The sequence below is a fragment of the Harpia harpyja genome, chromosome 5, assembly GCF_026419915.1.
Source record: "Harpia harpyja isolate bHarHar1 chromosome 5, bHarHar1 primary haplotype, whole genome shotgun sequence".
NCBI classification, from domain to species: domain Eukaryota; kingdom Metazoa; phylum Chordata; class Aves; order Accipitriformes; family Accipitridae; genus Harpia; species Harpia harpyja.
In genome coordinates this window covers 79,247,609-79,264,230 of record NC_068944.1, presented here as the reverse complement: position 1 = coordinate 79,264,230, position 16,622 = coordinate 79,247,609, and the positions used below count along the sequence as shown (strand labels likewise).

Below are 16,622 nucleotides of genomic sequence, written 5' to 3'. Positions count from 1 at the left end.
CCCGTTCGCCCCGCCCCCGCGGGAGTAGCGCCCCGCCCCTCGCCCCGCCCCTGCGAGCGCAGAGCCCCGCCGAGCCGGGTGGGGGCGCCGCGCACACCCCTGGCGTGATTGACAGCCGCTCCCCCCGTCTTTGTCCCCGGCAGCCAATCAGGACCCCGAGCGCTCCAGCCTGTGGGAGGAGCCTGCGGCCTGTCCCCTCGGAGGGCGGGCGCGCTGCCCTGACTGACGTCCTTCTCAGCCAACGGGAGAGGAGGTCCGCGGCGATTGCCAGGGCCGCCCTCCAATGGGGAGGAGCGGGCTGTCAGCCGCCGCTCGGGACGGACGGGCCGCGGGTGGGGCCTCGCCGCTTGTTGTCGTCCGGTGCCCGAGGAGAGGGTCGGCTGCTCGCTCGCTCGCTCGCCCCGGGGGAATCCCAGGTCTCGCTCAGCCGCTCGCTCCGTCCCGAGCAGTCGGGGACATGTCGAGGTGGGCGGAGGCCCGGTGGGCCGGCGCCAGACGGCGGACGGCGGCCGAGGCACACGCGCCCTCCTCGAGCTTTTCCCGGAGACGCCTCCCTTTACAAACGCCCCGAGCTTGAAGGAGCTGTCACGGCGAGGAGGCCCCGCCGGGACCGAGAGCAGGAAACGCCGGTAAGCCCCTTTCCACCGCCGCCCCCTCTCGTCCCTTCGGAGAACACCCCCCGGCGGACTACATCTCCCAGAGTGCACTGCGGTAGCGCGCAGCGCACGGGCCGCGCACGGGCCGCGCGGGGCATGCTGGGAGCTGTAGTCCTTAAGGGGGGGCAGCCCGCCGCGCGGGGCATGCCGGGACGGCGCTGCCTTTCCCTGTCACCTTCAGGGCCTCGCCACCTCCTGCCCCACGTTTGTCCCCCTGACACCCCCCCCCCCAAAAAACCTTCGGATAAAGCTGCTTTAAATTTAAAAATTAACCCTCTGTAACTTCGGTGGATGTTCTCCACCTGCTTCCCCCGTCCTGGTTTGTTGTGTGCTGAATCGGCCCCGGGGTGAGGAAGGAGACGGAGCCGTGGTTTCAAGGCCAGGTATGGCCTACCTTGGTGTTGACTGGCACCGTAGCTGGCAAATCTCTCTGCCCTTGCTTCCACTGGTGCCAAAGCAGGGTTGAACGCCCCATTGAACACCTTTTGACCGCAGCTGGGGTTAAGGGTGTTTTTATTCCGCCACCCAAGGTAGCAGCTCCGCCTGTGCTGGGGTAAAAAAAAAAAAAAATGAAACCAAAAATCCATATCCTGTAAAATTCCCGCTGCACGTGAAGCGATCCGTTGTTTTCCAGCGTCGAAAGCAGGCTGAGCTTTTGCTCGCGTTAGTCCTTCCCATCTCATCATTGGCAGGTCTTTTGCTCTGGTCCGAAACGGGCTGGCACATCGTCCCAGCTCCCACCCACAGAGCGATTCTTCGGTGGGAAATGGCCACCAGCTCTGGATTTCACAGTGTCTGCGTCCTTTCTCTGGCGACGGCAGCTTTACAGAGCACAAGGAGCAGAGCTCACTGCCTTTGTGCAGCTCCTGCTCGCCGTGCAAACCCTGCAGAACAAGGGGTTGGGCGCCGGGGCAGGTTTCAGTGTCCGAGGGACCTGTCAGCTCAGGGTTTCAGAGCAGCATCTTTGCTCAAGCAGCATGACTCCTCCGGGTTGCTGGTTTATTGCGAACACTCAAGTTGCATGGTGCCTTTTGCATCATTAAAGAGGTGCTGGGGAGTGCTGCCAGCCGGTCTCTGTGCCGGGAGAGGGAGATGTGCTTGTGGTGTGAGGACGCTCCAGCAAATGTTTCGCTTTCTGCCCCTGGTCCTTGCGCATTGGCATTTTTTCCCTGGTTTTCCCTTCTCCATCTTCCCAAGTCTGTTCCTGGGCTCGTACCTCTCTCCTTTCAGTCACAGCAAGAGAGAAAAGGTCGGGCTGATGCAGGGGCTGCTGCAGAAAAGGCTGGTTTTCCCTGATGTGAAAGACTGGCCTAGACCAGGGAGCTAACAGGCCAAATATTGGTGCTTTAACAAGCTGAAAGAAACCAGAGACCTGTACAAAAGCATGTCAGAGTGGTGGGAACTTGCTGTTCATCTGTGCCTGGGGGGAATTGCTTTCCCGCTTGGAGGGCTATCGATCCCTACGAGAGCCAATATTTGATGCCGGATGGGGGTTGCGGAGCCATTTTCTGCTCTCTGGGGCGTGGGAAGAGCTGTCTGCTGCTTTCCCAGTCACAGGATGGGGCGGGGGGGTTTGCCAGCACCGGTTAGCTTGGGCTGTTCTGATCGGCGGCTCGGGGTTGTGGTAAATGCTGAAGCTGCCTCGTAGAGACGGCGTTTACTTTAGCGTCGCTTTGACTTGCACATCATCAGGTTTAGTCGTGACGGGTATTGTCACAGTAAGAGTATCCCTGGCCCTGCCGCGGTGTCGGTGCCGCGGTCATGCAGCGGTGTCACCGGCACGCAGCGTCCCCTTCCCGCCTGCAGTCCTAAAACCGAAGGGCCGGGAGTCGTTCCTTCTCCGACCCCGTCGTGGTGGCCAGGACGGGGGGACGCCTATCTTCCCTGGGAGGCCTGGAAGGGGCTGCCGCTTCCCAAAAGCCCTGGCATCGTTTCCCGAGAGCTCTGGCATCGCTTCCCCGCCTGTTTACAGCTTCTCCTGTTACAGACCCGGAGAGGCCCTGAGCTGGGGAGGGAGCGTGGGCTGGGGCCGGGCTGCCTCCCCCACTTCGCATCCAGCAAGCTGCCCATCCCTGTCCCTCTGGGGTGATGCTGCCCTGTCTGGAAATAGCAGCTGAAGGCTGCCATCCTCCCCACAACTGTTCCCATAACTGGGAACATTAACCAGTTAACCCGCCCCGGTGTCGGTCCTGCTCGCGGCCGAGTGCCCTGACAGACCGTGGAGGTGCAGCTCCCCGAGGGGCTGCCGCGGCCACCCCAGTCCTGCTGCCAGAGACCACCCTGGGGCCTGGCTGGGGCGTCCGTGTCACTGCGAGCCCACGGCAGAGCGAGTGCCGCGTGCTTTTCCCCAGCTTTGAGGGAGAACAGTCCAGCCAAAAAAGGCTGATGACCTTCAAAAGTGAGGAGGCGAGCTTGGGAACTCCCTGGCAGAGCACACTGCTGAAGCGGTGTGTAGCTGCCGGTGTAGGTGATGTGGGCAGGACCCCTGGCGCGCTGCGGGTGAGCTCGCTCTTACTCATGCAGCCGAAGTCAGGCAGCGGTGCATAGGACAGGACCAGACGGGAGGTGCGGGTGCTGATCTGGGGCTGTTGTCCCTCTTTTGGCTTTGTGACTTTCCCACTGCCCTGCCTCTGCGCTGCCTTCTCAGCGTAGAATCGTTTAGGTTGGAAAAGACCCTTAAGATCATTGAGTCTGAGGTCCTGACAGGGCTGGCCAAACTGCAGCCCTGCTGGGCGACCTCGGGCTTCTCCCTCCCCAGCTGCAAGGATCTCTCTCTTTGCAGGATACGCACGCTTTGCAGCAGCTGTTGCACAGGGAATCGCTCCAGAAGCCGAGACAATGAAGCTGTTGGAGAACTCAAGTTTTGAAGCAATAAACTCCCAGCTGACGGTGGAGACGGGAGATGCTCACATCATCGGCAGGTGAGTGCTGGCAGCTGCCTGCTTTCTGTCGGGGAAGCAGGGCTGCTTTCTCAGGCTTTTCCCAAGAACAGTGTCAAAAGTTGTTGCAGTCTGGCAGTATCAGCGGTCCATCCTCGATCCTGCTGGAACAGACTGCTGACTCGCTGTGGAGCTTGGCTCCGGAGCAGGAACTTCTGTGATTTTCCATTGTCATTTCCTTCTGGGGACAGGGAAGGCCGGCTGCGATCCCGTCCAGCGCTCGCTGCCAGCACGCTCTGGGCTCAAGACATGCACTGCGCAGAGTCGAGCAAGCGGGCATGATACTGGTGCTGGGTAACGGAGGAGCCGGAGGAGAGGCTGTGCTCGCTAGTGCCCATGCTCTGGTCTCACATCGCTACTCCCACTGCAGCCCCCCCCACGCTTGCTAACGAGCAGGTCGCTTGCTAAGGAGCAGGTCTGTGGCTCTGCCCCCATACTGCTGGGCTGTAGAGCCTGGCCCGCAGCCCAGTCAGGAGACTGGGGGGCATCTTGTCCTGGGACAAGGACTGTGTGGGGCGTGCTGGGCCCTGAACCGAGGTGTGGGATGCAATGGGACAAGATGCAAGGTGTGAGAGCTGAAAAGTTTGTTACGGACAAAGAGGAGACACACTGTGTATGTACAAAGCCAACCATCTCTTATTAGTATAACTGAAATTATTCAGTAATCTTATTCAAGTCATTATTAGTCTACATCTAATTATTACAGAGCACAAATGATGATGCAGTATAGAGAAAGCCTCAACAATATTAATAATGCAATTTAATTGCAACACGTACACAAACTCTTTAGTTTCGGTCCTTTTTTCCAGCAGTAATGCTCCCCTCCCACTGCTCTGCCAGCTCTTAAAGTTGGCAGCTTTGTTCTGCCAGGGAGGGTAACGGGTGAGCTGTTGGCATCCGGTCCTTCCCCCAAAGAAGATGATGTTCACACTGATGATTTCTCCTTCCTCGCTCTAGGATCCACTTGGGGTCATTTTTATATGTTCACTAGCACAATTCTACACCTCTGCTTTTTCTTCCTTGGTCTGTGTTACAGCTGAATTTACTCCGCATGGTGCCTTTTCTCTATGCTAGAAGCTATTCTTTTGTCCTCTTTGCTGCCCTTAAAACCAGTTTTGTCCCAGTCCAGGTCTCCATTTCTCTAGCTGACCACTGGTGAGCTGTTCCTAGCTTCCTCCGGTGCCAGCCTGTGCCCCATCTCATACCATCCCTGCCTGCACTCCTCCACGCCGCCCCCCACGCCTCCACCTCTCTGGGCTGCTGTACCAGGCGCCTGTTCCTCTATGTCCTTATGCCGAGAGCTGTAAATGTCCCATTCTGCACACAGCAGTTGCCCGTCACTGCTGCCTACGACGGTGGTGACTCCTCACGGACCCAGGTTGTGGTAGAACAACTCAGCCACAGGCAATTGGTCATGTAGAGAAACGCTCTCACAGCCAGACCACGTAAAGGAAAGCTGCAGGTGCCTGGGGGAGGCTCAGCCAGAGCAGGCACGGCAAGCCTCTGTCCTGAGGCCTTGCAAACTCAGTACACAGCTCACCAGCAGCGGTGACGCTATGTTACAGGGCTGTGCGGTGGTAGAAGTTCTGGGGACTCTCTTGGCTGAGGCTGCTGGTCCTGCAGCTTTCTGGACATAAATACAGACCTGGTGAACTTGGTCATTTCTCTTTACTTTGCTTACAAGGGACGCAGGCGCTGAGGTGGGCCAGGAAGGGAGATTGATTCATCTCTGGCTGCAGTTGCCACCTCTTTCCCTTGGTCATTTTGGTGCCATTACCATGAGATTGCTGCTTAAAACACTGAGCAGCATCTCCTCCCGAAGCAGAGGACTGGGAACAACCCACACCTGGTGCTGGTGGGTCCAGTGGCTTCGGGGAGCTTCTTCCTGCAGTCCTTGGTCTTCTCCTCTCTGGGGCAGGGAGGTTCCTGCCAACCTCTGAGCAGCCTCCTGGGGAACCCCAGAGAGGAGCGGTGTTGGGGCGATTCAAGGAACTTCCTCACTGATCACCAAGCAGCTCAAAAATCTGGAAGGAGCTTTCTGTTTGAATCGTGGGTGTGATGCCTGGGCAGGCGCTTGGCTGCCTGGCAGTCCGTGGGGTTGTCTTGCCCCCCCAGCTTCCGTGGGGCCACCACAGGCTGGGATCAAGTAAAGCTGATCACCTTGGGGGGGACCAGAGTGCTTTTCTGTACAGTTCATTCATCAAATCATCAAATCATAGAATGGTTTGGGTTGGAAGAGACCTTCAAAGGTCATCAAGTCCAACCCCCCTGCAATGAGCAGGGACGTCCTCAACTAGATCAGGTTGCTCAGAGCCCTGGCCAACCTGACCTGGAATGTTTCCAGGGATGGGGCATCTACCACCTCTCTGGGCAACCTGGGCCAGTGTTTCACCACCCTCATTGTAAAAAATTTCTTCCTTATATCTAGTCTGAATCTCCCCTCTTTTAGTTTAAAACCATTACCCCTTGTCCTATCGCTGCAGGCACTACTAAAAAGTCTGTCCCCATCTTTCTTATAAGCTCCCTTTAAGTATAGAGAGGCTACAATAAGGTCTCCCCAGAGCCTTCTCTTCTCCAGGCTGAACAACCCCAACTCTCTCAGCCTTTCTCCACAGCAGAGGTGTTCCAGCCCTCAGACCATTTCCGTGTCCCTCCTCTGGACCTGCCCTAACAAGTCCGTGTCTGTCTCATGCTGGGGACCCCAGAGCTGGACGCAGTGCTCCAGGGGGGTCTTGCCAGAGCAGAGCAGAGGGGCAGAATCCCCTCCCTCGACCTGCTGGCCACGCTGCTCTGGATGCAGCCCGGGATACACTTGGCTTTCTGGGCTTTGAGTGCCCATTGCTGGCTCACGTCCAGTTTTCATCCACAATTGTTCTGTTGGAGGTGGGCAATGGGACCTACCAGTCACTCGGAAAAGCTTTTCGGGTACCTCTGACAGGTTCCTTCTGGCCGTGCGGCGTGCATCGACGCTCAGCAGCTCAGGAGCTGGCAGCCGTCTTGGCTCAGGGCGGCAGCGAGAACCCCTTCTGCTGGGCTGGCTGTGAGGGAGTTGGTCCTTCGCCAGCTGTGGACCTATTTTTGGTCCTGGCTGAAGGGATCCTTTTTGGGCTTACTGCTGGCATCGGTTTGGCTTGCTGTGCCGAGACAGGACACCACAGCAGTGAGGCACACTTTCTGCTTCTCTTTTCTGACCTTCCCCTGCTAGCAGCGATGGAGGCTGCACAGGGAGAGCTTGTTGGGATGGCTCTGATGCCCCTGGAAGAGCCGTGCAGCTCAGCCAGCCTCTTCTGTGTCTCCTTGGGGTAAACATCTATATCTCCATGCATACATACCTACATACGTGTAAGGAAATGGGTTTGTGGCAGCTGGTGGCTGGGCTGGCCTCAGTCGTGGTGCTATGTGTCTCTGCAGGATCGAGAGCTACTCGTGCAAGATGGCTGGTGATGACAAGCACATGTTCAAGCAGTTCTGCCAGGAGGGCCAGCCGCACGTCCTGGAGGCCCTGTCGCCTCCTCAGACCACGGGGATCAGCCCCAGCAGGTACCATGGGCTGGGGGTAGTTGTCTGCCGTGCTCCGCACCACAGGCAGCAGCAGCGTGTCTGGGGGTGGGTGTTGGGATTCGTGGAAGGAAGGACCCTTCGTTGGTGGCTGGCCTCATTTCTGTGGCCGTGGGCTGGCTGTTCTGCTTGTTCATAGAATCACAGAATCATTGAGGTTGGAAAAGACCTTTAAGATGATCGAGTCCAACCGTGAACCCAACACTGCCAAGTCCACCACTAAACCATGTCCCTAGTCACCATGTCTATGCGTCTTTTAAATACCTCCCAGGATGGTGACTCCACCACTTCCCTGGGCAGCCTGTTCCAATGCTTGGCAACCCTTTTGGTGAAGAAATTATTCCTAATATCCAATTTAAACCTCCCCTGGTGCAACTTGAGGCCATTTACTCTTGTCCTATCGCTTATTACTTGGAAGAAGAGACCAACCCCCACCTCGCTACAACCTCCTTTCAGGTAGTTGTAGAGAGCGATAAGGTCTTCCCTGAGCCTCCTTTTCTCCAGGCTAAACAACCCCAGCTCCCTCAGCTGCTCCTCATAAGACTTGTGCTCCAGGCCCTTCACCAGCTTCGTTGCCCTTCTCTGGACACGCTCCAGCACCTCAAAGTCTTTCCTGTGGTGAGGGGCCCAAAACTGAACACAGTGTTTGAGGTGCGGCCTCACCAGTGCCGAGTACAGGGGGACGATCCCTTCCCTAGTCCTGCTGGCCACGCGATTTCTGACACAAGCCAGGATGCTCTTGGCTTTCTTGGCCACCTGGGCACACAGCCAGCTCATATTCAGTGTTGGCCCGGGCTGTGCCGGTGACACTGCTAACCCTGCCATTCTGCCTCTCAGGCTCAGTAAAAGTCAGAGTGGTGATGAGGAGGGACCACTGAGCGACAAGTGCAGCCGCAAGACCCTCTTCTACCTGATAGCGACGCTCAACGAGTCCTTCCGCCCAGACTATGACTTCAGCGCTGCCAAGAGCCACGAGTTCAGCCGGGAGCCAAGCCTCAACTGGGTATGTGAGCAAAGCGCCCTGAGGCAGGGCAGGTCCTGCACCCCCTGCTTGGACAGCCTGCCATGCTGCCTGCCTCTGTCCTGGAAGAGAAGGCAGCTTGGATCTGGTGGGCGAGTCTGCGGTTCTCCAGGGAGCCCCACAGCGCTGCTGTGATCCCGGGTAGCTGTTCCCAGGGCATTCCTTGCTCCTTCCTCCAGCAGTGTCAGCCCTAGGATGAGGCAGTCCTCGTCCTTCCCAGGAAGAGGTTTGTGGGGTGCCTTTTCCAACAGCCGTCCTGGGGTGGTTTCCTTCAGCAGCAGCAGCAGCAGCAGCCCTGCTCTTTGCTCCTCTTTGGCAACGGCCTCTCGTGAGCAGGGTTTTCCATGCCAGCCTTGGTTAGGCCGCTCTTTCTCGGGGCAGGTATTTAGAGGAAGGAAGGGTGAGGGAAGCGTCAGTGGCTTGAGTCCTTCCTGCAGAGGACTTCCCGGTCTGCTACCCAGTGCTTTCATCCCTGCGCCCATAGTGCTGCTGGCCAGATGCTGCTTTACCTTGCACTGGACAGAGGGGTGGCTCTGCTGGGCCTCCCAGGTTCTGATCTGAGCGTGCAGGTGCCAGAGCCTCTGTCTGTCTGTCTGTCTGTCTGTCTGTCTCCTGGCTGTCAGGGTCCAGCAAGGCTGCCCTTGTCAAGGAGGCAGATGGAGCAGGAAGCGTCCTCTCTGACCGGGGAAGTTTGCCCCGTTTGCAGAGAGCCTTCGAGGAAGCCACGCTTTTTGTTGGGAGAGACTTGGGCTTCCTATGCCCCACAGATCCTCTGATGGGTTTTTTCTCTCCAGTTGTGTTGCTTCCCTGCCGCCTGTCTCCCTTGCTTCCATCTCAGGGCCCTGAATCTAGCACAGCAGCGTCTGGCCATCTTGCTTCTCCCCCTCCACGGTCATTGTCAGGCTCCAGCATCTCCTCTCGGTGGAGGAGGGATGGGGAGGATGAGCTGCATGGAACGTGGGAGGGAGGAGGGCAGGCAGCAGCTCCTCTGCTCCTCTCACGGACCCGGCTCGGTCTCTCTAGGTGGTGAACGCTGTCAACTGCAGCCTCTTCTCTGCCGTTCGGGAAGATTTCAATGCCCTGAAGCCACACCTGTGGGACGCTGTCGACGAGGAGATCTGTCTTTCGGAGTGTGACATCTACAGGTAACTGGGCAAGCGCTCACCCCTGGGCCTAGATCCTGGTCCCTTTCATGCACGCAATGGCCTGCAGAGAAACAGTTATTTTTCAATAAAAGGTTATGTTTTGGCACGCTCACCTGCCTGTGTGTGAGGACTTCTCACTGGAGCGGGGCAGGGTGTCTCCTCGCCAGAGTTCGCTGGCTCCCGGCTCCTTGCCCGTGGAAGGGGAACCGCTGCTGCCGTCCCCTCCCACGCAGGACTTCCACGCCCTGGAAATCTGCGCCCCAGGCAGCAGCAGCTGCGCTGGCTGGGGCTCACCCTCCTTCCAAAGCCAGCCCAAGGGCACGGGGTGGTTCCTGCCACCCATGCAGCCTGGCTGACTAGTCTGACTAGCCCCGTGCTGCCTGGCTCTGAGGACGCTGACTCACTCCTGCCTGCTCTCTGCCCTCCCCCCCCACCCTCCCGAGGCAGCTCTCCCTCTTTCCTTCCTCCGACGATGTACAGCTGGGCCGAAAACGGGGTTGGCACAGGGAGCAGAGTCTGGCATGGTGTTTCTCATGCCTCCACTTGCTGTTGCAGCTACAACCCCGACCTGGATTCAGACCCTTTTGGAGAGGACGGCAGCCTCTGGTCCTTCAACTACTTCTTTTACAACAAGAGGCTGAAGAGGATTGTCTTTTTTACCTGTCGTTCCATCAGGTCAGGCCACATGACATCTCTGAAGTCACCCTAAAAAAGAATCACCTTGCCGCATCCCTGCAGGGGAGGAACCTTTGGCCCTCGCTGGCCCCTCAGCTGGGTGCGGTAGATACGTGCTCGGGAGCTGCCCTCCCGGCACTGCTCCGGCACCGTTGCCTGCACGCCAGGTTGGCCAGGGAGAATGGAGCTCAACCAGAGCCCGGTTCCCTCCGTCCTCCCAAGACGCACGTCACCAAAGGACAAGCTGAAGGGAGCTGTGGTCCCCAGGGAAGGGGTGGCCATTCACCTGGCACCACGCTGCTCTTCACGGGCATGGAGGGGCACATACAGGGGGACAGTAACCCCTTGGGGGGCACTGCCCACAGCCAGCCCCTCCTTCCTGTGGGCTCGATTTGGATGCAGAGGAGACTCTTAGCAGGGACCTAAGCCCACTGGAGAGAGGAGTGGGATCTCCCCCGCGGACGCACCGTCGCAGAGCGGTGCCGGCTGGGCGCTTACATTGTGCTGCCCTTTTTCCTCCAGCGGGTATGCATACACGCGCTCGGAAGCTGGCAATGAGCTGGACATGGATCTTGGGGAAGAGGATGTGGAGGAGAAGAGGGGTGCCGGCGATACCGAGAGCGGCAGCATCGAGGAGGACAGGTGTGTGAACTCGGCGCTCCGGCTTGGCCCAGCGTGCCGGCTGCAGGCTCCCGCTCCGAGGGGAGAGGAGCTCCGGCTCCTGCGGGGGGACGAGGGCCCCGGCCTGCTGGGCGTGAAGTTTCTGCTCCGCTGCCTCGGGAGCGTGGCTTGGAGCTCGATGGGGCCGAGCTGCTCTCGCACCGAGCGGCGATGCTGCTCCCGCTGTGCCTCCTCCTGCCTCAGCGTGGCCGCAGAGCAGTAACGCCCGTGTGCTTGGTTACAGGTTGCAAGTTATTTGCATGTGAGTTTGCAGAACCGCTCCGAGGTGCCTGGCAGCCCTGCCGAACCGCCCTTCTGCCTGCGTCCCGCAGACGAGGCAGCCCCAAGCTCCCTAACTGCCCCCCACCCAGCAGCTGCGGCATCGCTCTGCCCGACACATACACTGGAGTACCCCAGGCATCTTGGAGCATGACAGACTGAAAGCAGCTGCGGCCTCCTGGCTGAAGACACGTCCCCTCGCTCTGGTGCTGCCGGCCAACCTCCCCTTTCCCCTCGCCCGTGGCTGCTGCAGCGCGGGCCAGGGCTCGCCGGACAGCTGTGTGGGAGCTCCGAGAAGCTTTGCTGCACTTTATCGCTGATCTCATTGGCTGCACTGACCTGCAAACTCCTCGTGGCGCTGAAGCCGGGCTGGATCTCCCTCGAGCACTTTTCTGGACTGGTTGTGACCCAGCAAACGCCGTCCGTCCACAGCACCGGCGGCAGCGGAGGGACGCCTCTGCCCGGCCTCCTCCGGAAGCAGCGTTGCTGAACTCCCCACGAACTGTCCTCAGCTCCTTCCCCAGAGAAGAGTCCATTTGTTTCAAAGAGGTTTGCTTTGCTCTTGCCCTCCGACAGTGGTTTTCTCTAGTGTTTTTGTTTTGTTGGTTGGTTGTTTTATCTTTGCTGGGTGGTGCCAGCGTCCTGCACTGGTCCTGTGCAGAGGGGTCCCACCAAGCAGTCCTGCGGGTGAACGCTGGACTGGACGCCTCAGCCCTTACCTCCCATGGTTTTATTTGGGGTTTTTTTTAAACCACAGCTGACTTTTGGCAGTCTGGAGGCCAGAGAGGGGCTGGAGCACGGCGGAGCAGCGGCCGTGGTGCCGGAGCACGGCTCAGCCCTTGCCGGGGGCTGCGGTGTCTGTTTTTGTGTTGGGGGTGAGCTCGGCCCATGGCGGGAGCGGGGAGCGGGGTGCTACCGCTCCCACCCGCGCTTTGGTTCAACCACATCTCCCCCCTTTCTCTCCATCCCCCTCACCCAGCTGCTGCAGGGGCAAGCCCCCCCTCTCTGCCCAGGCACCCAGACTTTCGGGGGCCAAGATCCCCCCCTCTATATCCCGGCACGTGCCGGATCAGGGCAGGGAGAACTCAGCTGAGCACGCACAAACGAGGGGCAGCGGCTGCCGCAGCATCTGAGCTGCCTCAAAACGCCTCCCACCCCCCCGAGAGGAGCCTGCGTGGGGCAGTGCTGTTGTCACAGGTCCTTGTCCCACCCGGGGCTGCCTGTGCCACCCCTGCCCCTCTGTCTGGGGGTCTGTTGGGGGGGTCTCCCTCGTCCCTCCCGCTGGGGGCTGAGCGGCTTTTGGAAGAGTCTGGCTGAGGAGGTGGAGCGGATGATGCCCCGAGGCTGGAGACTCCCGCTGCTGGGGGGCTTCCCCAAGGGGCTTCCCCACGTCCCTGCCCCACGTCCCTGTCCTGTCCTGGGCTTGGTGGGAGGTGAGAGGCTCCAGGTGAGGTTGCAGACCCGGCTCCAGGCTCCGGCCAGGTCAGGCAGGGCCTTGGGCTGGGGAGGGAAGGCAGACAGACAGACAGACGGGTATCCCCACTCCTTCCCCCATTGTGGAGCGTGCAGAGGTGGGCACCGGCAGCAGCGTGGTGTCACCAATGGCGGCTCTCCCCGGCACCTCTCCCTCGCTGTAACTCCTCAGAAGCTTGGTTTTAAGTTGGAATTTCTTTCCTCGTTGCTCTTCAGGACAGACCTGAGCCCCAGCCCTCCGCTGCCACCCGGGGAGGGGTTTGCCTTTGGCTCCCGTCGCGCTGCCCCCTTCTCCCACCGTAGCTCGCAGGACCCTCGCACCTCCCTCTGCACCCACCTGGGCTCCCCGGGGCCCTGGCACAGCCTCTGCAGGGTGGGAGCAGGATTTGGCCCTGTCCCATCTCTGCCATCCTTCGCCTCTCTACTAGCACGCTGCTGTGGCTGCCTGCCCCGTTTGAACCCTGTCAGGGAACTTGGACTTCACGGCATAGCAATGTATCGTTACACCAATAAAGTTTTTCTGTGATTCACCACCCCTTCTTTCGGGGACCCTGCGTGGGGGGAGCCCGTCCCGCTGCGGCCACGGGGGGTGGCATCGGGGCTGCGGGAGGTACCAGGGGGTCACAAGGATTGGGGAGGGCAGGGGGTCTCGGTCCTGCCGGGACCCAGGCTCCCCACCCCGGGACGCAGGCGCAGAGCCGGAGCCATGCTGTGCCCAGCCTTCCCCCGCCACCACGCAGGAGCTGGGGGCTCCCGGGGCTTCTCGGTCCCCCGCGGCCGCTCTCTGTGGATGCTGCTGCCCCTTCCTCCTGCAGGTGCTGTGCAGGGAGCGCCCGGAGACCCCCGGGACGTGCCCGAGGCTGTGGCCACCGCTGGCAGCTGCCACCGGAGCGCCACGCATCCCATGTCCCCCCAGCCAGCTGCCTGTCCCGGGCACCGCAGGACAGTCATGGCGCTGGAGCCAGGACGGGCTCTGGGACAGCCCGGCTGCCGGCCCTGCCCGGCTCCGTGGCACCGCGGTGCTCCCTGCCTCCATGTGCCTGCTGGCGGGTGCCGGGCACGGGCTGCCTTGTGCCGTGCCACCGTCAGGTCCTTCCCCACTCTCCCGGTGTGGTCTCCGGTTCCCGTCGCCGCCACAGCTTCTGGCTGTGCCGGTGTTTCTGCTCGGCGCTGGCTGGGCACCGCCGGCTCGCCATCCTGCATTTAATGAACAGACCCCGTGTTCCTTCGTTAATAAAAGTATTAAATACCACAGATCAGACTGGTGGCAGCGGGACCGACAGCATCGTGCTGGTTCCCAAATGCCGCTAGGAAGGCACCGACTAACGAAGATGGCAGCGGAAACGGTGTTTTCCGTCCCCAGGGAGCAGCCGGGAGCCCACCGGGCTCCACCGGCACCAAGGAGGGGGTTTTTCTCCCAAGAGAACAGCACTGCGGCTCTGCCCACCCGTTCCTGGCACAGAAACCCTGCGGCTGAACCAGGGCAGGCTCTGCCATGCCAGGGGCAAGGCTCTGCCATGCCAGGGCTTGTGCCGTGGGCTCTGTGCGGTGCAGAGTGCGGTCAGCCCCGGCTGCGGGACCCCCCCTGCCCGCCCGACGTGGCCCCCGCAGCAGAGCACATCCCTGGAGCGCATCCTGGGAAGGACCACGGAGCTGGACAGGCTCAGCACGTCTCTGAGCCGTTGCCTTTACAGTTAATGATCTGGCGTGAACCGCGGTGGTCCCATCCCACTGGCATGGCAGATGGGTTTGGGGGCTGGTTTTAGAAACACCTTCTTTCTTTGTGTGTCCCTTTGGAGTGTCATTGCCCTGCCGTCCCCTCCCGAGCAGCAGCAGCGGGCTCCCCTGGCCGTTTGGTCTCTGCCTTCGCTTCCAGTTAGCGCTTCGTCCTCTAATTTATCGCTTTATCCTCACTTGAATGAGATTTGAGGGGGTTTTGGCTCTTCGCTTCCTGGATATGTTGTAGGTTTTGGCTGAGCCGCTTTCCTTTCAAAGGAGATCTTTAAGCTGGAGCTCATGGTGGTGTTCCCGGCTGGCATTGTGTCCAGAAATCCTGGCTCCGGCGAAGCTTGCAGTGCACGCTGCGCTGCAGCACATTGGGAACGCCGGGATACGAGCAGCTGGCAGTGCCAGCTCGTGCCATCAGTTGTCAGATACCTCGAACCTCAAATGTCACTTTTTTGATATTAACTTCTGGCAAGTTTTCTCCTCCTGACTGCCACGTATTTGCTATGGGATGGAGCGCGCAAGGAGAAACTGAGGCGGCCGTCACTCTGGGGTGAGAGGCTCGTCCCGTGGGGTCGCCCTATGTGGAGAGGAAGACCGATGGTTAAACTCTCATTAAAGCAGGACCCTAATGAGCTGTGCTGCAGCCCAGGCAGCGGGAAGACGGACGTCAGTCACTGCTGCATTGCTCAGGCTGCCGTTTAGGGAGCGTGGGAGCTTGCTGGCGCAGCGGTGACCTGCCGTATGGTGCAAATTTCACACAAGAGGAAAGGACGCAGCTCCCGGGATTTTTTGGAAGAGCTGAGGTGACCTTCAGGTGCCCGGGGGACGTTTGGTACACCCTCGTACCACAAACCCCTCACGCCTAACTCCAGCGGTGCAAGCATTGGAGCAGCAGAGCCACGCAGAAGCAGAGCAGAGGTTTGGCTTTGGAAGATTGTAGCTAACGAAGCACGGCCACTCTAATGAGCACAGGGAGCTCCAGGACGCCCCAAAGCCTGGGGACAGCCCGGGGCAGGGCTGGTGTGAGCTCCACAAGGCAGCCAAGGCGGCTCCATCCATGACAGCTCTGTGCGAGCGCCGGTTGTGCATACAGCCACCGTTCCCAGCAGCGACTCCATCGTTTGCCCCAGGGACAATGTTCCTTCACTGCCAGAGTCTCACCTGCATCAGCTCCTTCACTGGCACGCAGACACGGCACGGGCGAACTGGGCTGCCTGGGACTGGGGGCTCCTCTTCTCCCAGCCCTCAATGGGGCGAATTTTGGTTTAGCAGAGCTCAAGCACGGCTCCAGCCAGCTCAAGACCAAGCTCTGTGGGAGAGGCAGAGGGACGGATCCGGAGGCAGCGGGTGGGAGCAGCCCAGGCTTTGGTGAGCCTGGCACGAGGGGACTGGCGCCTTCCAAACCCACCTCTCCACTACCTAGAAAAGCAGATTTTCCCAGAGTTAAGACACGTTGCCGAATTACTTCATCCTGAGACCCTGGGATTAGCAAGTCCCTGAAGAGCGGGGGCTTCCATGGTGCTGCTGGCGCTGGTGACCAGCGATCCAGCCTGATTTCTGTGTCCTCCTCTTTCCCCTCCGATGTGAGCAGCTGTCAAGGTGACCTAGTAAACCCACCGCAGCGATGGGTGTCCCATCAGCCAGGGGCCCTGGGGCATGGCCAGCGAGCTGGGATCTGGGGCTCTCAGGGGTCCCAGGGCAGGGGCTGCAGCTCTGCCCGTCCCCCTGAGGGCTGCGGGAGGGGGAACAGGAGCCTCCGGCGGGCCCACGGCTCCTCCGGACAAGGGTGGGAGCCAGGACCGGGGCAGGATCTCGCTGCTGGGTTGCTGGTTCCACAGGGTGGGTGGGCTTCTCCTGGGGGGCTGGTGGGCAGTGGGCTTCTCCTGGGGGGCTAGGGGATGGTGGGATTCTCCTGGGAGGATGGCACGCATCTCCTGGGGGGCTTGTGGTGGTGGGATTCTCCTGGGGGACTGGGAGCTGGTGGGCTTCTGGGGGACTTTGGGGAGATGGGCTTCTCCTGAGGGCTCTGTGCATCGTGGGCTGTTCACAGGCGCATGCTCTGCACTCCCTCCAGAGATGCGCAGCGGTTCATGCGCTGACCGTGTCTTGCTGTTGGCACAGCGCGGTAGCGGCAGCAGCAGGCGGTGAGCTTTGCACCAGCGCCGGGGTTGCCAGAGCTGCCGCAGGGTGCCCGGGGCCAGGCTGCCCACTGCAGCCTCACGGGCGCTCGCCGGCACGGGCAGGGCGCTGAGACCCCCAGCGCCGATGCGCACACGCTGCCTGCCCTGCCCGGCTGCAGGCAGCTGGGTGGTCCGGAGAAAGACGGACGCCACGGGAACTCATCCCGAGCACCGGCAGAGCTTGCAGCCGTGCGCGGCTTTGCCAGGGCTTGGAGGAGGCATCTCCCCCTCCATCACTGAAAGCGGCTGGGAAAGGCAGCCAGGGCTGCTCCTGCCACGCTGACTGCCTTGTTTAGGGCTCATCCAGT

General features: G+C 60.4%; 1 protein-coding gene across 1 annotated transcript; it reads left to right on the top strand.

Annotated features, from left to right (window-relative positions):
- Window positions 1-317: 317 nt before the first annotated feature.
- On the top strand, window positions 318-12,932 carry MAF1 (MAF1 homolog, negative regulator of RNA polymerase III). Its single transcript, XM_052787930.1, has 8 exons — window positions 318-629; window positions 3,439-3,577; window positions 7,007-7,135; window positions 7,991-8,156; window positions 9,198-9,319; window positions 9,875-9,994; window positions 10,517-10,636; window positions 10,899-12,932. The coding sequence occupies exons 2-8, from the start codon at window positions 3,495-3,497 to the stop codon at window positions 10,918-10,920; spliced, it is 762 nt and encodes a 253-aa protein (XP_052643890.1). The 5' UTR covers window positions 318-629; window positions 3,439-3,494; the 3' UTR covers window positions 10,921-12,932.
- The last annotated feature ends 3,690 nt before the right edge of the window (window positions 12,933-16,622 follow it).

Bases quoted from the DNA above. Each gene is read 5' to 3' on its own strand.
- MAF1 (XM_052787930.1), top strand. From the start codon at position 3,495: ATGAAGCTGTTGGAGAACTCAAGTTTTGAAGCAATAAACTCCCAGCTG. The intron at 7,136-7,990 runs GTACCATGGGCT...TCTGCCTCTCAG, and splicing joins ACGGGGATCAGCCCCAGCAG to GCTCAGTAAAAGTCAGAGTG. The intron at 8,157-9,197 runs GTATGTGAGCAA...CGGTCTCTCTAG, and splicing joins GGGAGCCAAGCCTCAACTGG to GTGGTGAACGCTGTCAACTG.